The sequence below is a fragment of the Taudactylus pleione genome, unplaced genomic scaffold (genome assembly GCF_031769625.1).
Source record: "Taudactylus pleione unplaced genomic scaffold, aTauple2 ptg000065l, whole genome shotgun sequence".
NCBI lineage: Eukaryota > Metazoa > Chordata > Amphibia > Anura > Myobatrachidae > Taudactylus > Taudactylus pleione.
Window position 1 is genome coordinate 13437840 of NW_028284467.1, and position 22332 is coordinate 13460171.

The 22332-nt window shown below is 44.1% G+C and overlaps 2 protein-coding genes across 2 annotated transcripts in view; both read right to left on the reverse strand.

Moving 5' to 3' along the window:
• Positions 1 to 13403, reverse strand: part of LOC148534699 (lamina-associated polypeptide 2-like) — a 33532-nt gene extending 20129 nt beyond the window's left edge. Inside the window, exons 1-2 of the mRNA XM_088465862.1 lie at positions 13278 to 13403; positions 2889 to 3621 (exon numbers count right to left, since the gene is read on the reverse strand). Coding sequence (XP_088321988.1) covers positions 2889 to 3621; positions 13278 to 13403 — 859 coding nt within the window. The remainder of the gene's footprint in view (positions 1 to 2888; positions 3622 to 13277) is intronic.
• The window catches only part of DIP2B (DIP2 acetate--CoA ligase B (putative)), a 258999-nt gene that overhangs the window by 137907 nt on the left and 98760 nt on the right, over positions 1 to 22332 (reverse strand). The window contains exon 2 of the mRNA XM_088465945.1: positions 19006 to 19077. Within this exon, the coding sequence (XP_088322071.1) occupies positions 19006 to 19077 (72 nt within the window). The remainder of the gene's footprint in view (positions 1 to 19005; positions 19078 to 22332) is intronic.

The window sequence follows — 22332 nt, forward strand, 5'->3', positions numbered from 1 at the left end:
TGTGTCCCATACCAGCCTTCTGTTCTATTTCTCTTTTCATTGCTGTACTCTGTGTCTGGGTGACTGTTGTGTATCCATGTCAAACAGAACAAAAGCGGCTCAAAAGATGTTTGTCTGTTCTAAGTGTAACAACAAACTATCCAAGCCGCATGCTGCTGGGTCCACTTTATGTGAGGCTTGTATAGCAATAGATCCGCCTATGGCTATTACGGCCGCACCTGCTCCCCCATGGACCGCTGACATGGTAGGAGTTATGACGGATTTAACGTCTGAGTTAGCTGAGGCACGTAGGTCTCAACCTCCCTGGGTGGAAGGGCTAACCAAGTCTCTAGACACCCTTGTACAGGTGATGGGTACAGTGGTGCCTGCACCCTCCACCTCCTACCAAAGACCGACACAAAAGCGTACTCTGGCGACTGTTCTCCAATCAGAAGAGTCGGACGAAGAATTCCTTGCTACGGAGGAAACAGAAGAAGGGGAATTGGAAGAAGCGTTACAGGACGCTTCTCCTCAAGAATTAGAGTCCACCTCTCCAGGGGTGGAATCTCTAATTTTGGCGGTCAGAAAAGTTCTGAATCTACCTGAGGATGTAAATAATTTAGAAGTGTGAAGCTCCTCCCCCTATATGCCCCACCAGCCCTCAGTTTAGAAAATGAAGACCGAGAGGAGATGGAGAACAAACGGAGTGAAAGGGAGAGAAGAACACACAATAATCAAAACATACGGAACAAACCGAACAGGCAGGCGAAGAGCGCTGAGGTGGGCGTCCAGTGTCCCCTGTGGAATCAGAGAAAAGGATTTACCGGTAGGTACCAAAATCCCATTTTCTCTTTCATCCACTAGGGGACACTGGAGGTGCTTACGCTGGGGACGTCCCAAAGTTTTCCCCACGGGCGGGAGCGCTCTGCGGCGCCTGCAGGACAAGGCGGCCAAAACGGGATGCCGAAGTAGCAAACGTATCAAACTTGTAAAACTTGACAAACGTGTGAACTGAAGACCAAGTAGCCGCACGGCACAACTGTGACGTGGAGGCTCCTCTACCGGCCGCCCATGACGCACCCACAGAACGTGTGGAATGAGCCGAAATGGAGGAAGGAGGACGACGGTCAGCACTATTATAAGCCTGATGAATAGTCAGCCGGATCCAACGTGCCAAAGTCTGCTTAGATGCCGGCCAACCCCTCCGAACAGCATCTTAGAGGACAAAAAGCGACTCAGATTTACGGAGAGACGCCGTCCTGGCAACATAGATGCGGAGAGCCCTAACCACATCCAAGGTAGAAGAGCTGACGATTCAATCGCGACGCCATGAGGTCCACCTGAGGACATCCCCATCGACGTATCAGCGCGTTGAACACCTCTGGATGAAGCATCCATTCCCCGGGATGTATATCCTGTCGACTCAGGTAATCCGCTTCCCAGTTGTCCACACCCGGTATGAATACTGCCGACAGGATTACTGACTGTCTTTCGGCCCACCGAAGGATCTGAGTTACTTCCCGCATAGCCATGCGACTCCGAGTCCCTCCTTGGCGGTTGATGTAAGCGACGGCCGTCGCGTTGTCGGACTGAACTCTTACCGGACGAGCCTTTAGCAAGTCTGTTGCCTCTATCAGAGCATTGTAAATCGCTCTGAGTTCCAACACATTTATCGGCCACTTCTGTTCTCGATGGGACCATCGACCCTGAAAGTGATGATCGAGGACTACAGCTCCCCAACCTCGAAGGCTGGCATCTGTTGTTATAATGATCCAGTCCCACACTCCGAATCTTCTGCCTGCTAACAGATTGGTGGATTGCGTCCACCAAAGAAGGGCCACTCTGGTACCGGGGCTCAGACGGATCTGTCGATGAAGAAGCAGATGAGACCCTGACCCCTGTGATAGCAGTTCCAGCTGAAACTCCCTGGAGTGGAATCGACCGAACTGTAGCGCCTCGAAAGCTGCTACCATCTTCCCCAAGAGGCGCAGACAAAGAAGCAGGGACACCTTCCTTGTTCTGAGGACCAGCTGAACTAACAACCGGATAGCCCGGGCCTTGTCTAATGGAAGAAAAACCTGTTTCTGGGACGGAGTGAGATGTGATTTTTTGAAGTTGATTATCCAACCGTGTTGGATTAGGGTCTGATATGTCAGTAAGGCCTGATTTGATAGAAGAGATACCGATGGAGCCTTGATTAACAGGTCGTCCAAATAAGGGATTATGTTCACTCCTGCTGACCGAAAGAGAGCGATCATTACTGACATGAGTTTGGTAAAGACGCGGGGAGCCGAGGATAACCCGAACGGCAATGCCCGAAACTGATAATGATCCTTCAATATGGCGAAACGCAGAAAAGCCTGGTGAGGTTCCCAAATGGGGACATGGAGATAGGCATCCTTGATATCCATGGATAATAGGAACTCCCCTGGTTCCAAGCTCGCTATGACTGACTGCAGAGACTCCATTTTGAAGCGATAAATCTTCAGATACAGGTTCAAAGACCTGAGGTTTAAGATAGGCCTGACCGAGCCATCTGGTTTTGGTACTACAAACAGGTTCGAGTAAAACCCCAAACCTCTCTGATGTTCCGGGACCGGAACTAGTACAGATGATACTACTAGAGACTGGATAGCCTCCTGTAAAACCTTGGCCTTGCTTGCAGGCGTTGGCAGACTTGTGGTGAAGAACCGAGGTGGAGGGGGGACTTCGAAGTCTATTCGGTACCCCGGGGAAATTAGTCTGCGGATCCACGGTTCTGTAGAGGTCTGGTTCCAAACCTGTTGAAAATCTTTCAGGCGGGCTCCTACTGCAGGAGGTCCCAGGTGGGACGGAAGACCGTCATGCCACCTGCTTTTCCGCTGGTTTAGGCTCTGGTCTACGTGCAACAGGATGTGGACGACCTCTACCTCTGCCACCTCTATGTTGCGTGGGAGCACCTCTGGCTCTACCACGAAAGGAATGTGGCGAACGAAAGGACTGAAAGGAAGGTCCATTATAAGATCTCCTGGGAGCTGGAGCAACCGACGGAAGGAAGGAAGACTTACCCCCCGTGGCCTGGGATATCCATTTGTCCAGTTCCGGGCCAAACAGCATATCGCCTGTGAAAGGTAAACCCTCCACCACACGCTTGGATTCTGCATCTGCTTGCCAAGCGCGCAACCACAGGGCTCTACGGGCTGAAATAGCAGAAGCAGATATGCGAAAACTAATCTGACTAATATCTTTCGAAGCTTCTCCCAGGAAAACTGCAGACTCACGGATGTGTTCTGCTAGTAGACGTAACTCTGCTCTTGATGTACCAGAGTCCAAACCGGTAATCAACTGGTCAGCCCAGCCGACCACTGCCTTGTTAACCCAAGCGGTAACAAGGGTGGGTCTAAGTTGAGCCCCCGCTGCAGTATAAATTGATTTTAGCGTTGTCTCTAACTTACGATCCGAAGGATCTTTTAGTACCGTGGCTCCCGGTACTGGGAGTGCTGTTTTCTTAGAGAGACGTGAGACTGACGCATCGACTGGAGGGGGTGTTTCCCACTTTTCCATCATGGCTGATGGAAAGGGATAACTAGACGTAAACCGGCGCGGAATTTGGAACCGTTTATCCGGTTGCTTCCAGGCCACTGAGAGCTGCTGTTGAAGCTGCTGTGAGAACGGAAAAACCGTAGAGCTCTTTGGTCATTCATGAAATAATTCACACTCCTGGGATGCAGGTAGTACATCCTCAGGTAGATTCAGAACTTTTCTGACCGCCAAAATTAGAGATTCCACCCCTGGAGAGGTGGACTCTAATTCTTGAGGAGAAGCGTCCTGTAACGCTTCTTCCAATTCCCCTTCTTCTGTTTCCTCCGTAGCAAGGAATTCTTCGTCCGACTCTTCTGATTGGAGAACAGTCGCCAGAGTACGCTTTTGTGTCGGTCTTTGGTAGGAGGTGGAGGGTGCAGGCACCACTGTACCCATCACCTGTACAAGGGTGTCTAGAGACTTGGTTAGCCCTTCCACCCAGGGAGGTTGAGACCTACGTGCCTCAGCTAACTCAGACGTTAAATCCGTCATAACTCCTACCATGTCAGCGGTCCATGGGGGAGCAGGTGCGGCCGTAATAGCCATAGGCGGATCTATTGCTATACAAGCCTCACATAAAGTGGACCCAGCAGCATGCGGCTTGGATAGTTTGTTGTTACACTTAGAACAGACAAACATCTTTTGAGCCGCTTTTGTTCTGTTTGACATGGATACACAACAGTCACCCAGACACAGAGTACAGCAATGAAAAGAGAAATAGAACAGAAGGCTGGTATGGGACACAGAGGAAGAGGCACTCCCCACTCTTTCCCACAATTAGATTCCCTGCCAAATACCCCAGTTACTCACAACCTCTTTGCCAGGGATGTAGCCAGGAGAATCAGCCTTCTGTAATCACTGCATACAGTCTGTAGTGGAGAGATGCAGTTCTTTTATGAGTTAAACATGGCAGCCCCTGCCGCGTTCTCTAGACAGGGAGCCGCTCTATTAGGACAGTGAGCCCGCGCTGTTAGGCTCCGCCCCCTTTCTCTATGCCCTAAGGGCTAGAAAATGGCTGCCCCCGCCTGCAGGATCCTCTCCCCTCTGTGCAAGCCCCGCTGAGTAGGAGCCGCTAGCCGCGCTCATCAGCGGGGACAGGGGAGAGAGTTGTATATACTAAACAGCGCTATCGCGCTCTAACAAGCCAGCGCTGGCCACAGGACAGGGGACTGGGGATGCGCAGATGATGATTTATACTCACTGCGCTCCCCTCCGGACGACTCCTCGTGAACAGCACTCACAGTCTTCTTCTTCAGTGTGTGTGTGTGCTGTGTGCGGCAGTAAGGAGCTGTCAGATGCTTTTAGTGAAGCACTGCACACTCCTTCCTGTAACCCATGGAGTTAACAGGGTGCCAGTAACCCGGACCCCACCTTTAGAGAGGTGGGGAAGGGTACTCAGAAAATAAAATGTAAAAGATGTAGAAAATAATAAAACAAAAATAAATAAATATATGTTAAATAAAAGAAATAAAGTCTTTGACTTGCTAGAGCACAGCAGGTTGTGACCAGCTCCAAGGGCACATTTTCTAAACTGAGGGCTGGTGGGGCATAGAGGGGGAGGAGCTTCACACTTCTAAATTATTTAAAGTGCCGGCTCCAGCTATCCACGCCTCTATACCCCAGCGTAAGCACCTCCAGTGTCCCCTAGTGGATGAAAGAGAAAAGGGGCATGGCACTTTAAATACTTTCAATGCTGTCTGGTATATTACACACTAGCTGGGATACCCGGCGTTGTCTGAGTTGAAGACTGGACCCTGAAGTACAACTGCAGCCTTTATTTGTTTACATTGTCCTCACCTATAGCCCCATTCCATTGATCCTGAAAAGGACTCCACTGTTTGCTAATATGCATGCAAACAGTGGTGTAACTACCGTGGTTGCAAGGGGTGCGGCTGCTATGGTGCCCGAGCTGCCTCTGTGGTCTGCCGCCCCCCCTGCACCCAGTCACGCACACAAGGTGGGCCGGTCCAGTCAGGGCTGCCTAGGGGGATCCGGTGGCAGCTCTGTTGATTTGGTGCAGGCCCGCCAGCTGATTACAGGTAGATATGGAGAGACAGCACCGCCGGTTGCAAGGCAATTAGAGCTTGCGAACTGGCAGTCAATCAGCAGTGGCGGCCCGTTTGGCTGCCGGTCCGAATGGCTCACGACCGGCGCCAGTTTCAAATTACTCCTAAGTGGACTGTCCAGGTATGCCAGTGTGCCAGCTGTGATTAGCTGGTGGCCCGACTCAAAATACACACCTGCTGGCTGCTGATGGCACACCAGGGGAGGCAAGTGGCTGCTGGAGGGACATTGAGAGGTGAGGGGGGCATAATGTTATAAGGAGCATTACTGTGTGGCATAACGTGTATGGGGCATTACTGTGTGTAGTGTAAGGGACATTACTGCATGGCATAATGTGTATGTGCAGCATAACATGAATGGGCTCTGTGTGGGGGCAAATTTAGGTTTTGTTGTTTTGTTTTTTAACCTCTGGCAGGGCCCTTTTAAGATCTTGCTATGTGGCCCACAAAGTTTTAGTCATGCCCTTGCATGCAAACACATACAAGGGCATGACTATATGGTCACTTTAATAAGGACTTAACTCTAGATTTAATCTGAACTTGCATGAGTCAAAGTTTGGCACTTGCTCAGACTTTAGGTACCCATCCACAAGGCGATTTAATTGAGCGATTGAACAATATCATTCATTAATCGTTCGCAAACGGCTTACAAATCGTTAAGAAAAATGTCTAAAACAACCAGCGATGCGAGTGCCTGCTGGTCGTTTGCCCGATGATAGATGTCTAAACATGCTGGACAACCTGACGATAACGTCAGGTTCATCATGTTTGCAGATGACTGATGTGTCTACACTGAACGACTGCTCGTTCAGTGCAGGCACATCACAGACTGACAAACAACTGCACGATTACAATGTCGTAATCGTGCAGCCTTTTGTCTGTCTTCTAGTGGATGGGTGGCATTAGGTTAAAAAGATACTTTTGTAGCTTTCACAGAGGTTTTTGTCAGACTGACAATTTCCACTGGACGGTCACAAGAGAAAAGATAAGGGGCCTATCCATTTATAGACTTGAAGGTCTGAACGACTAGCGTTCAGACCTTCAAGTCGCCGGGTGCTGAGCGGCACTGAAAGACGTTAACTGAACGTCTTTTCAGTGCTGCCGCTGCTGCACGGCCGGCTTCCTATCTCCTAACATGCCGAACCTGACGACTGTTGTCAGGCTGACCAGCATGTTGGAGAGATAGTCGGGGTCGGCAAGGACCCAGCGTGCACGCGCATTGCTGGTCCTTGTCGGCTATCCACTTGCAGACTTTCTGTACGTTCCGACCGAAACTTCCTGGTTTTGGTCGCATCATGCAGAAAGTCTGCTAATGTATAGGTCCCAATACTCTCTTTTTTGGGGCATTAATCCACCAACCATAAATGATGAGTAGAATTTAAAACACAACTTTTATTATAATGCAGATAAAATATATGTTCTCACATGTAAGACAAAAAACAATTTAATAACAAAATTTAATCAGTGTGACGTTTAAATATGAAGATCTCCAATGGTCACTACTCTGGGTCTGAAATGCTAGAATAATGCACTTTATAATTGAACCCAGGGCAAATCTACCAAAAAATGGTATTTAGGAATAGAGAAAACTAAGTAAATTACCACCATGTTCCATATGAAAGAACCACTAATATTCACAATGTTTGGAAACATAGGCAAACATATAAAATATATATATAATGTAGGGAATATAGTAATGAAAGCTGTCCCCAAGCAAAGAATTAAATGGTAATGATAAACATATATGTACAGTAAAAAAAAAAAAAAAAAAAAAAGTTAGCGGCAACCCCCACTGTCAGATCTAATAACGCAGATATAACTAATCTAAATACACACTAGGTCGATATGGAACAAAAAAAATTATACATCAAACAATATAATAATCAATTTTGCATAAAAATTCAGCTCCTGAAATGTGAATATTTAAAAAGAGCGATCTGTATGATCAGAATAATTTTTGTACTCATCAGAAAAAGAGTGCAGAGATACCCTTAGTAGTCACAAGACCAAAGGTGGCTGCTGCATGTCATTTGCACCTGCAGTGAATGACACGTGAGCGGGCCTGCTATGATTGTGTCAGGGTAGTGAAGAAAGTAAATGACATTGCTTTTGGACTGACATTTACACAGTGTGTCTGATACAAAGTATTGCAGATACAGGTGTATGGTGGTATCAAAGTACAATGAGAATGCCAGAAATAAGATTTTAGAAATAAATAATAAATGAAGAAAGGGTTAAATCGGTTAGGGTGCTGCTGCCCAGAGTATGTAACAATATGCACAGTGAAATCGGGGTGAGCGGCACCAAGGCGAAAACCCTGAATTCAGAAAGCAGATAAAGATTAGGTGCACTGTGCCTATCCCCGTGTCCCCAGGCTGACTGTGGCAAAGATTTGTAGCACAATGCACTCGGGGGGGAGGGGGGAGTGAGGACACAAAGCACCCACCCAAAGCACACAAAGCACCCACTGAAAGGAAAAGGGGTACCTGTCTGCTTCTATGTATGCAGTGGTTGCCAAGGCTGCCAAACATACGTTTCACCACATAGGGGCTTTCTCAATTGTTGCTTACAGAGTAAATACACCTTCACATTTCATTCTTGAAATAAGTGACGTTGGTGCACTAGTGCTCAAGTTTGGTCCCTCTTGTTCACATCCATTTCCACTGGAGCCAGCCCTGTAACCTGTGTAATGCAATAGTGTCCCCAGTTGTAGGGATTGTGTGACAGGGTGGCCCCGACGAAGTTCAAACCTAGGCAGAAACCTAATCCTGGTCAAACGACACCACCCTGCTAAATTTAGGTCCAAAACTCTGGACGTACATAAATGACAGTCTTTCTAGCTCATTATATAGAGAAGCTCTAAAAGGGCAGGGACTGATGTGAATGATTATTATTATAATAAATTATTATATTTAATATATTAATTATATTAATTGTTGCATTATATGATGATGCTAAATAAACAACAAAAATAAAGACAAAAAAATAACAAACGGTAATACATTGATAGATTTATAGAGTTTAAATAACTGATTAGATAACGGACTCTAAATATGTCAGGACATGTGTGCGCGCACTGCCAGCAGCGGGGATGTATCAGAATGATTAAAAAAAGTTATAAAAAGCTAGAATTTAATTATTAGGTATTTTAATTGTAAAAGAAAAAAACAATTATAAGCGTTTACCTGCTTTTAAAATCTATCTCTATAGCAACAATTCTATGTGTATATATTTAGCGTGTTCTGTATATAGGTCATAAGAATATCAACATGGTCGTAATGTAAACATGTCGACATTCATGCTGTCAACATTCAGCATGTTGACACCGAGGTAATGTCGACAGTTAAAATATTTACATGCTTTTTCCCCCATTCTGTCCCCAACACATATGGTGCGTACACACTGGCGATATTACTGAGCGACTGCACGATTACGACATCGTAATCGTGCAGTCGCTCAGTAATCGTGCACAAATCGTGCACTAAAACGTAGGAAATGACCAGCGAAGCGCGCGCCCGCTGGTCGTTTCCGACATTGTCCATCGCCTGAACATGCAGGCCAATCTGCCGATAACAACAGATTGGCCATGTTCAGGAATGATGGAGTGTGCTTGCACTGAACGACTGATCGCTCAGTGTAGGCACTGCAGGGGATCAGGAACGATGGTACAATTACAATGTCGTAATCATACTGTCTTTCCTGATCGCCTAGTGTGTACGCACCTTAACCCTAATGGAACGGTCAACATAATGGTGCATACACACGGTCAGATTTTTCCTTCAGATATGAACGATAATGATTTAAAAAGGAAAATCTGACATATCTGACATGCCTGAACGATGGACGATCTACAATGCGCGTTCCAGTTTGTCAGATAACGATATCTGACATCTGATGTGTTTGAAGTCAAACTTGGACGATGCAGTCAAAAATCGTTCAATCGTTCAAAACTTTGGTCAAATCGTTCAATCGTTCATCTGACAAATCTGACAAGTCTGACCGTGTGTATGCTCCATAACAATGTTGATATTCTGTCAAAGTAAACATTACGAAGGTGCCAAAATTTTAATGTAAACATAATCAATGTTGCCATTCCACTGTTGATTATATGTATACCTACTTATGCTGGCCATACACGCTACAATTATTGGGGCAATCCTCCTGATATCGGCGGATCGCCCCAATAATTGTAGCGTGTGGGGGGGCGACTGAGGGTAAAATATTGCTCAGTCGGGCATGCCGGATTGTCCAGCATGCCCGTCTGATGCGATATTTCCCGGTAAACTGTCGGCCACATCGGGCAGAGTATGCCCACCATTACCAAGATTATATATTATTCATATATAACCACACTACTTTTCAACAACATTAATGAGGATAGATATATATATATATAAAATTAACACAATAGCAGAATACCTACAATGCGCTAAAAATAGTAGCTATATTGTACTAAAAATATTCTGTAAAATTCAATACAACTCTTTAGTATAGGATGCTACCCCAAGTTAAGTCCTTTCCCAGGTCAGCACCAAAACATTTTATGGATTGGGGGTTGTGCCAACACAGTTTGTTTGTAATAGTTTAATAATGGCTTGGTTGTCCTGTTAAGTCTTTCAGTGTTCTCTCAGTTGTTGAAGTTGGAGGATAAGGTTCTTTTTATTGTTTCTACAATGACACCCTCACACCGGAGTTCACCCAAAAATGCAGTCATCAGTTTCTGTATACTTGATTCATAATCATTTATTATAAAAAGTTAAAAAAGTAAAAAAATCTTACATAGCACATGCAGAGTGGTCTAAATGGGCTAGATGTTAATAACTTGATGTCCATCCCCTTCAGGAGTATGAGCTCTTTAACAGCAGGCTAGCCCACTTTCGGTCACTTTTCCATTATCAGCCAACACGTTTCGTCAAATATCGACTTCTTCAGAGGCATTTAATATCCGATCAGATATTCCTAATAGATATTTCAATTCTTTATCTGACCACCGTTGGTTTAAATAAGCCACTCCTTTTGGATATACTTAATCTCCAATGAGTGTGTCATGCTTTCCTGAGACAATGGTTTTGAAATTATATTCCTCAGATGTACCCAATCCAGTGAAGAGTATGTGTGCTCAGTCCCATACATACACATATACATATATATATATATATATATATATATATATAACACACACACACATATATACACACACACACAGTGCCTTGATAAAGTATTCACCCCCTTTGCATTTTTCATGTTTTGTTGCCTCACAACCTGGAATTAAAATGGATTGTTTGAAGGTGTGCATCATTTCATTCACAGAACATGCCTACAACTGTGAAGTTGTGTTTTTTTTTATATTGTGAATCAAACAACATTTAGGACACCATAACAGAAACCCCCCCTCAAGTCAGTACTTTGTGGAGCCACCTTTTGCGGCAATTACAGCTGGAAGTCACTTTGGATAAGTCTCTGAGCTTGCCACATCTTGCCCCTGGGATTTCTGCCCATTCCTCAAGGTAAAACTGCTCCAGCTCCTTCATGTTGGATGGTTTCCGCTTGTGAACAGCAATATTCAAGTCTGATCACAGATTCTCAATTGGATTGAGATCTGGGCGTTGACTAGGCCATTCCAACACATTAAAATGCTTCCCCTTAAACCACTCGAGTGTTGCTTTAGCAGTATACTTCGGGTCATTGTCCTGCTGGAAGGTGAACCTCCGTCCCAGTCTCAAATCACAGACAGACAAACAGGTTTTGCTCAAGAATATCCCTGTATTTAGCACCATCCATCTTTCCCTCGACTTGAATCAGTTTCCCAGTCCCTGCTGCTGAAAAACATCCCCACAGCATGATGCTGCCACCACCATGTTTCACTGTGGGGATGGTGTTCTTGGGGTGATGGGATGTGTTGGGTTTGCGCCAGACAGTGTTTTCCTTGGTGGCCGAAAAGTAAAATTTTAGTATAATCTGACCAGAGCACCTTCCTCCATACATTTGGGGAGTCGCCCACATGCCTTTTGGCAAACTCAAATTGTGTCTTCTTTCTTTTATCACTAAGTAATGTTTTTTTTCTGGCCACTCTTCCATAAAGCCCAGCTCTTTGGAGTGTACGGCTTATTGTGGTCACATGCACAGATACACCAGTCTCTGCTGTGGAACTCTGCAGTTCCTTCAGGGTTACCTTTGGTCTCTGTGCTGCCTCTCTGGTTAATGCCCTCCTTGCCCGGTCTGTGAGTTTTCGTGGACAGCCCTCTCTTGGCAGGTTTGTTGTGGTACCATGTTCTTTCTATTTGATGATGATGGATTTGATGGTGCTCCCCCAGGGGATCATCAAAGATTTGGATATTTTTTCTATAACCCAACCCATATTTCTACTTCTCAAAAACCTTGTCCCTGACTTGTTTGGAGAGCTCCTTGGTCTTCATGGTGTGATGCCTCTTGCTTAGTGGTGTTGCAGCCTCTGGGGCCTTTCAGAAAAGGTGTGTTTATACTGACAGATCATGTGATACTTAGATTTCACACAGGTGGACTTCATTTCACTAATTATGTGACTTCTGAAGGTAATTGGTTGCAGACATTCTTTTTTATATATATTTTTCTCATTTCACTTCACCAAATTAGACTATTCTGTGCAGTTCCAACACATAAAAAAAATGAATGAATTACAGGTTGTAATGTAACAAAAAAGGTAAAAAGCCAAGGGGGGTGAATACTTTTGCAAGACACTTATACACACACACACATATATATATATATTATATATATATATACATATATATATATATATATATATATATATAAAACCAGGCAGCATTCCTCGATGCCAAACCCAATAGATATAAATGCAGGTGCCCTCCTGATCAGCCATTCACTGAGTGGCAGACACATACATTTTCTTCAACTCATTGCAGAAATAAAGACACTTGCAACAAAGGATATTTACCAACTCCAGATGCATTTTCGTTCTGTTTTATATACACACAAGTACACACATAATAAAAGGACTGACAGGTATAATGAATGAGATTGAATATTTCTTTACATTGGCAACTGTAAAGGGGTGGGATATATTAGGCAGCCAGTGAAGTTGAAGTGCTGGAAGCAGGAAAAATGGACAAACATAAGGATCTGAGAGACTTTGACAAGGGCCAAATTGTGATGGTTAGAAGACTGGGTCAGAGCATCTCCAAACAGCATGCCTTATGTGGTGCTCCCGGTATGCAGAAGTTAATGCCTAAGTGGTCCAAGGAAGGACAACCGGTGAACGGTTGACAGGGTCATGGGCACTCACTCGCTCATTGATGCACCTGTAGAGTGAGGGCTAGCCCATCTGGTCCTAATGCTGGCTAAGACAGAAAGGTGTCAGAACACACAGTGCATCGCAGTTTGCTGCGTATGGGTCTGTGTAACCAGTCACAGTGCACATGCTGACCCCTATCCAAAACCAAAAGCGCCTACAATGGGCACGTGAGTACCACAACTGGACCATGGAGCAATGGAAGAAGGTGGCCTGGTCTGACGAATCACATTTTCTTTTACATCATGTGGATGGCTGACTGTGTGTGCATTGTTTACTTGAAGAAGAAATGGTACTAGGGTGCACTATGGGAAGGCGGTAAGCATGCGGAGGCGGTTTGATGCTCTGGGCAATATCCTGCTAATGCGCCATGCCACACTACAAACATTGTTCAGGAATGGTTTGAGGGACATGGCAAAGAGATCAAGGTGTTGACTTGCACTCGAAATTCTAACGGTGTCAATCCGATCGAGGATCTGTGGGATGTGCTGGAAAAAACAAGTCTGAGCCATGCAGGCCTTCACCTCGCAACTTACAGGATTTAAAGTAACTGCTACGAACGTGTTTGTGGCCCTCAGTGCTGTGTCACGGAGAAAGCTGTGTGAGGATATGGTTCAGGGGAGAGCTGTGTCAGGGAGACCTGCGTCAGTCGGAGTGCTGTGTCAAGGGGAGAGCTGTGTGAGGGATATGGTTCAGGGGAGACCTGCATCAGGGGGAGTACTGTGTCGAGGAGAACTGTATGAGGGATATGGTTCAGGGGGAGAGCTGTGTGGCATAAAGTGTTATAAGGGGCATGTATAAAGGGCACAACTGCTGCATGGCATAATGTGTTATAGCTAAGGGGCACTACTGTGTGCCATAATTTTTATAATGAGTTATACTGTTAGATGTGGCATCACATGATTGGATTCTTTGGCATAAATGGGCTCTTTGGCATAAAGTGAATGGGCCCTACTGTGCGGTGTAATGTGACCAAGGGACACTACTGTGCGGTGTAATGTGATGAAGGGGCATTGCTGTGTAGCATAATTTGAATTGTTGGTACTATTGTGTGGTCACGCCCCTTCCCAGCAAGACCACATCTGCCTTTTTTCGGTGCACATTCTCCCTCGTTTGGTTGTGACTGACGAAACCAATTCTCTTTATGTACACAGGGCACCAAAATATATAGTTATGGCTTTGCTTTGGTGTGCACAGAAGTATCCTCCTTTTTGTTCAGCACCCCATGCCCTAAAAAATTCCTACAGTGAACACTATCTAATCCTGTACAACTGCTAAGCTGGGTCTTGGTCATTTAGAAAAATGTCTTCCCTTTTCTTTAAGTGTGTGACCTGCGCCAATGAAGTGCCAGCTTTACCTAACAGAACCAACCATATACTTTTATATGTTCTTCTAATAATTATATTTGTAAGAGCACAGACTAAGAAGTGGGAGGAGTCACAGTAAGGGGAGGAGTATATGCCAGCAGCCAGGTGCTGACGTTAGGTGGGCCTGTGTGTTTTAAATGCCAGAGCCTATTTTTAGTCCCAGTCCGGCCCTGCTACACAATGTTAGGCAGGTGGTTTAATGCTATGGCTGATCGGCGCACGATAAGAAAGGCATCTACAAATTGCAAACAAACCAAACTTGTGTCATGTTAGTGACGGAGCAACATTGCTCTGCAACAGTTTAAATATTTCAGAAAGCCACAGATTTACTGTGCCAAGAAAGCAACTTCCAATGGAGAGAATTTAATGGAAGGAAATGTATTCAGACAATTGGTATTTTGGGACTAACAAATAGCTTTCCCACCATAGTCTCTTTACTTATAGGGAAGTAGTAAATATTGTCAAATGCAGAGTTCATTTATAGAGCTCCCCCAGCTGATTTCTATAGAAAAATAAGCAGAATATTAAAATTTTAATTCCTTTGTTATATTGAAGTTTAAAGGGCCATACAGACTGGACGATAAAAGTGAACGATAACGATATCGCTCAACGATGTATCGTTCATATCGTCCAGTGTGTATGCACTGAACAATCGACGAAGCACGCTGCTGTGGGATGATAACGATATCCCCCATTGACTGAACACACAGCTCAATCTGGGGATATCGTTATATCAAAATGGCCCCGCTCCCCTCGCCGTCGTTCATCGTGGCCGACAGTGTGTATACACTTACCAATGTTGGCACCCCCTCCGCGTCCAATATCGCTCATCACACACAGTCTAGAGCAGTGGTTCTAAAACTCGGTCCTTAGGACTCCACACACTTCATGTTTTGCAGGTCACCCAGCAGGTGCACATGTGTACTCATTACTCACCGACACATACCACATACACATTTTCGAAATATCCACAGGTGGAACTAATTATTTTACTTGTAATTCTGTCAGGAGATCTGGAAAACATGCACTGTTTGGGGCCCTGAGGACCGAGTTTGAGAACCCATGGTCTCGTGCACAGGTTCTCAAACTTGGTCCTCAGGACCCCAAACAGTGCATGTGTTGCAGGTCTCGCAGAATCATAAGTAAAATAATTAGCTCCACCTGTGGATCTCTTAAAATGTGTTTGTGAGTACAGAATACACCTGTGCTCCTGCTAGGTGACCTGGAAAACGTGGCCTGTGTGGGGTCCTGAGGACCGAGTTTGAGAACCACTGGTCTAGTGTGAATGAGCCTTAACAACTTAACTGACTATTTTTTTATTTTCCAAAAACCCCTCAAAAAATTTTTTTAGGAGTGAATTAGGTGAGGAACATCCATTTTAACTTATCCAAAATGGTTTCATAAAAAAAAATAGTTTTTTTTTTTTTTTAAGATTTGTTTAAAAAAAAAAAAAAGTTTTTTAAAATAACTGAACATCGGAAACATCGCGACCATCAATTTGAGACCAGATACAGGAACCAGGTATGTCAGGGGCGTGAGGGGGGAGGTTAACTTACTTTTCCCCAGTGGCTGCTCAGTTCTGCAGGCGCTGGGTAGGGGGGTCCTGCTTTGCTGGCCGATCAGCAGTGATCGGCAGCACAGCAGACAGAGGGGGAAAGGGTCCTGGCTAGCAGAGAGACCGAGAGCAGCAGCTGCGGAAAGATTCTCTTCCTGCAGCCGCCCTCATGTTTATCTGCCTGGACTAAATTAAACGCCCAGTATAGATAAAGAACTGCCTGGTGTGGACAGAAAATTACGTCCATTCCAGGCAAGTGGTTAAGAATGAAGCTGAAGCAAAGCAATCAACACAGCTGTCCCATTTAATACTAATAACCACATAATGGGGATTAATTAGGTCATCTTGCATTAAAAGGAGCGCCTTAAGGCCCCCCATACATCAGCAATTGATTGCAGCAATTGTGCAATTTGCAATCGATTGTGTATAAATATTTTTCCCTTTTTCAATCGATTGTGGCAATTCTGCAATCGATATAAAAATCTTTTCCTTTTATAATCAATTGTGGCAAATCTGCAATCGATTGAAAAAGGGGAAAGATTTTTATACACAATCGATTGCAAATTGCACAATTGCTGATGTATAGGGGCCTTTACAAAGTACATAAATAATTGAACAGGAAACCAGTGACTTACAGTACAATGCAGGACAAGGATTATATACTTTGCTGCATTAGCAATCATAATACTCAAATAAGCAACAGGACTTAAGCAACCAAGTTTTAGGTGCCCAAGTGGTGAGTGAGGAGTAGATTATTATCATCATTTATTTATATGGCGCCACAAGTGTTCCGCAGCGCCTTACAAAGTACATAAACAAATAGGTGACAAGTGACTTACAGTACATACAATGCAGGATAAGAACATGGATAATATACATTGCTACATTAGCGACCATAACACCTACATAAGCAGCAGAGCATAAGCAACCAAGTGTTAGTTGACCTAATGGGGAATAAGAAGTATATGGAGAACCACAAGAGGGTACAGTGCCCTGCTCATGAGAGATTACAATCTAATGGAATTTTCTATATTTATGCTGAAATTTGGCCTAAAACTACCGCAGATTTTCACACAAGTCCTAAAAGTAGATAGAGAACGCAATCAAACAAATGAGACCAAAAAATTAGACATGCTAATTTTTTAGGAGATATTTTGAAAGTGAAATTGGAGTCAGGTATTTTCAAATCTATTGGATGACAATCAGGTGTGAGTGGACAACCTGTCTTTTTAAAAGAACAGTTATCTATCAAAGTCTGATGTTCACAACACGTTTGTGGAAGTGTATCATGCCATGAACAAAGGAGATTTCCGAGGACCTCAGAAGAAGAGTTGTTGATGCTTATCAGGCTGGAAAAAGTTACAAAACCATCTCTAAATAGTTTAGACTCCACCAATCAACAGTCAGACAGATTGTGCACAAATGGAGGAAATTCCAGACCATTATTACCCTCCCCAGGAGGGGTCGCCCAACAAGGATCATGCCAAGAGCAAGGAGTCTAATAGTTTGCAAGGTCACAAAGGAACCCAAGGTAACCTCTAGGCAACTGAAGGCCTCTCTCACATTAGCTAATGTTAATGTTCATGAGTCCACCATCAGGAGGACACTGAACAATAAATTCTGAATTATACCAGAATATTCTAAAGGAAAATGTCAGGACATCTGTCCATGAGCTGCATCTCAAGAAAAAGTGGTCATGCAGCAATGACCCAAAGCACACAAGTCATTTGACCAAAGAATGCGTAAAGGAGAATAAATTTAAAGTTCTGGAATGGCCAAGTCAAAGCCCTGAACTTAATCCAATCGAAATGTTGCAGAAGGACCTGAAACGAGCAGTTCATGGGTGGAAACCCACCAACATAACAGAGTTGAAGCGGTTATGTACGGAGGAATGGGGTAAAATTTCTCCAAGCTGATGTGCGGGACTAATCAAAAATTACCGGAAATGTTTAGAAATTATTGCTGCACAAGGGAGTCATGCCAGATACTGAAAGCAAAGGTTCACATACTTTTGTCACTCACAGATATGTGATATTGGATCATTTTCCTCAATAAAAAAATTAGCACATCTAATTTTTTTGTCTCATTTGTTTGATTTGGTTCTTTGTCTACTTTTAGGACTTGTGTGAAAATCTGAGGTACTTTTAGGCCAAAGTTCATAGAAAATTCAGAAGGGTTCACAAACTTTCAAGCACCACTGTATTCATCAGTTACATAACTGAGAAACTTCCAAACCGTTTACAGTCCCTGTGTTTGTTTACTGATAAGAATGCATCATTTATTTTCCTGACATTTTAATTGATGCTGAGTTGTACTTTCAAATAATCTGCTGTAGAGCTGCAGACACAAGCTTAATATACAAAGGTGAACATAGAGAATACTACCTAATCTACAGCTAAATCAAAGTACATCTGTCACTTATGTCAAAGTATTTCAATTATGGTTAGAGGCAATACCCCCAGGTAACATCTCCAACGCATTCGATAATTTAAAAATCATTGTCATATAGATATTTGAATAATTCCAGTTTAAAGGCAGCATGCACTACCATCTCCTCTGCAGTCCTACGAGGAGTCTGCGTAATGTGTTTGTACTCACGACAGCCATGTCCCAGTGGAGTCTGCTTTAGACCAGAAGTGTTAAAACATAATTTGAGGAGCACAAACAAATGTAATGATTAATTGCAGATATCATCAAATGAGGCGTAATGGAGACATTAGTCATCTTTAAATATTTTTAATACAACTGAAGTGCATTTAAGGAATAGAACAGAGTTTGCAATACAAATACTCTGTAGTAAAGAATCTTCAATGTGTTAGCACTGGCTACATAGAGTACAGGAAGAGCGGTTTGATTTAGCCCAACTGCCCCAAAACTTATTGGATGTTCAGTATGAGGCCTGAATTTAGTTACATCATTTTATTTCCCTGTGTGTATCACATTCCACTATGGCCAAATACAAATACAGTACTTATGCAGGGGAACAAAAGGGGTAGACCCCAATATTTCTACACTTTGGTTCATCCATCCACTGTTCAGTGAAAGCTTGATGCTGGTTCTAGTTAACCATATCATTTCTACAGTATCACAGTGTGTGGTAAAAACAAGGAGGCTGGGTATGAATATTGAATGGCGGAACACCATTGCCAAAGAGAGACTAGACTGTAACAAGCTCAGTATTGCAGATCTTACCTTGGGTTTGTGGGATATAGGGGCCCAGCAGCTTTGCCCTTTTCTTCTCATAGCCCTTCTGAGTAATATCTCCTGTAAACAACAGATAGAATGAGGGTAAATTTACTTACATTACTTTAAAAGCCCATCATACACATAACCTCAGCAGTACACCAATTAGAGACCCTATCATAAATTATATTCACTTCATTCAAATGAATGGAAATTCCCAGGATTATACAAATGGAAAGAAGATGTTAATACATCAGCTAGTATATGATGCTTTGTTTGCAACAAGGTGAAACACACAACAGCTACTGTTCATTTACTTTCTACTGTGCATCACACATCTGCCAGTAGTATTTAATTGCTCCTATATGTTCTCACTCATCTCCTCAGCTTCATTTCTGTAGGACTAGTCACTGACTGAACTCGGCTGCAGAGCTCCACTGAAATCATTAAATGGAAGTAACTCTCCTCCACACTGATCACCACCTCTTGTTCCCGCCTCCAAGACTTCTCCCACGCTACCTCTAATCTAAAGCTGGGTACGCACTTGTCAATATATCGTTCGTTCGGATGACGAAAGATAAACCGCTAGTGCAGCAGCAGATCTGTATACCCAGTATACCATATGTCCGTGAACTACATAGTTCAAAGACATTTCAGGTAGGCCTAGCAGCACAGCTGATGCAGATATATCATCCAGAAATATTGGTACATCTGGCTTTGTGTACAAGTGACCCACCGACCGCCCGTACACTGGCCGCCAAATTTAAATGCCCTCTCAGTTGTGGTGACTGGTCAGCCATATTGAGCGGGCATTGGTAAGGGTGTATAGCTTACTAAATCTGCCTCTTGGACAGCGTGACTGCCGCTCAGAGATTTGGTTGCTCAAGTATGCACCCAGCACCACTAAATCTCTCTATCAGACTCTCCCCAAACTTGTATTGCTTTAAACCTTCCCTCAAAACTCATCTATTGATCCTAGCCTAATAGACATCTGCATACTACCTTAAGCCCCTTTTATCTTTCCAATACTACCACTATTTCCCCATGCCTTTAGAATCAAAGCTCTTGCAAGCAGTGTCCTCCCTCCTAATTTCATCCTTCCCTTAGGCTCACTAACTCATCTGATAGAGATACACTTGTAACTATGCCTACAAGTAATTAGGAGGCTGGGTGCGGGATGCCAGCGCTCGGGATCCCGACTACCATTCCGATGGCTGGAGGTAAGTATACCTAATCTAACCCCTGTATCCTGTAATTATGTGTGTGTCATTGTTTATTTTTTTGCGTTTCTGTAGCTATACTTGTTGGCACTATAGGAATGTGTGGGGCCCCATCAATAAATGCTAATAAAAAAACCATCATCATCATGAAGCGCAAAGAAAGTTTTTTGTTTGTTTTTTTACTTAAATTCCTGTGACTTGTTTTATTTTTTTTTACTTTAATACTTACTAAAGACAGCAGAATTGATACTGGAAGCAGTGATCTAGTTAAAGATTTTTTAGTATTATACAATTTATTTGCAACTATATGACTTGTTAATACATAGGAATATTTCTGCTTAGAATAATGGTGACTTAACTTAGTTGTCCTTTGAATGATCTTTCACAGTTAATGAACAAGCTATTTAGTAACTTTGTTCTGCAGTATTTCCTGTTTCCTGCACTTTTTATCATATAACACCACAGATAAGTGGGAGGAATATGATAACATTATAAACTGTGCATTATAAGTAACAAGTCGTCTTGACTTTCATTTCCTCAGCATTAGTATGTCACTAATATACTGCACACAGGGATGAACTATGTGTTTATGATGCAGACACATCAGTATGGGAGAGTGAATGCATAGTCAGTGTTTTGGAAGAATAGAGCAGTGCAGATGTGTCTGACCTCAATCTCTAAGGCATGATGTGATAGGTCTCACAATAAACCAGCCTTTTTATAAAAGTCACATGGTGCAATAAAAGTGAACCATAACATTAAGGGCCAAATTCAAACTACCTGTAGTGATGGCCATCAAAAGCTGTACCTTCGACGGTTGATAGTCTGTAGAAAGCCATCAACGGCATAAGCAGACCTCAGACCGCGGTATCCGGGCCAATGACAACCTAAGCGTCCCCCCACCAATCACCGCAGATGGCAGCATCTCCTCCTCCAATCAGCGCCTTACACCTCCACCTCCCGGTTGTGTCTTTTTCCTGTTCATACTACAGCACTAATGAGCACTATCCCTGTCCTACAGACATATGATAATACTGGCATATTGCCCGATAATGATATGGAGCCCCATGGACAGGAGTGCAGTTCACATGGCGCGCAGCCTGTATACACATGCTCAGTTTACGCAGCTGAAGCTGGAAGTAAATACTCTGGGCGAGTGCACCAGGGTATGGTGCAGGGGGGTACCGGGCCCTCAGGATGCAGCAGCTACCGCGGGTTAAGGAGGACGAGACACTGAGTGACAAGGAGAGTGACGGCGGCCCGATGTTGCAATACGCGCAGTACCAGCCCGAGACAGATACCACAGTTCTGTTCCATGGAGCACAAGCCTGAGGACAGAGACCTGCTGGACACCTCCAACCCCCAGGACAGCACCACTAGCCGGAAGAGCTGGAGGACGAAGACAACTCCGGCGACAATGACAACGTGGTGCCCAAGAGCTGCACGTACCAGGGCTGCCAGGAGAGCACCACCCAGGTGGCCAAGCAGTGCAAGCCCTGGATGTGCAAGAAGCACCGCAACAATATGTACAAGGACAAGAACAAGAACAGTGACCAGGCTATCACCTGCACCAGCAAGCTGGAGGTCAGTCGCTGCTGTCAGAGCATGCTGGAACTTGTAGTTCTACTTTGTTTAGGGCAGTGTACCTGTTGCAACTGCAATTCTGGCATGTAGGGCATACTATGACTTGTAGTTGCACAAAATGTACTAGCCTCTATCTAGTCTACCCCAACTGCTGCTTACACTAAACCCCCCTCTACCCCAACTGCTACCTGTCCCCTGGACTGTCCTAAATGCAGCCTGCCCCATAATATGTGAAGGGACCCAGAAACAGTGGAGTAGGACCCAAATTTTGTACAGTGAGGGGTCCCTGGGACCCACACATTTTTTCACTCAGTGCGATCACTGATTAGTTTAAGGCACAGTTTGTGGGACATTTTCATGAAACACACTTCCAATACCTGTGCAATTAAATTACAAACGGCAAGTCGCAGGCATAGTGGCAATGTCGCATGTTAACATTGCAGGGTGTGACCTATGCGAAGTACCTGAGAAAGTGGGAAAATAATCCTGAACCACAATAAAAATGGCAAATAAGACTGCAGGACAGAGGCTG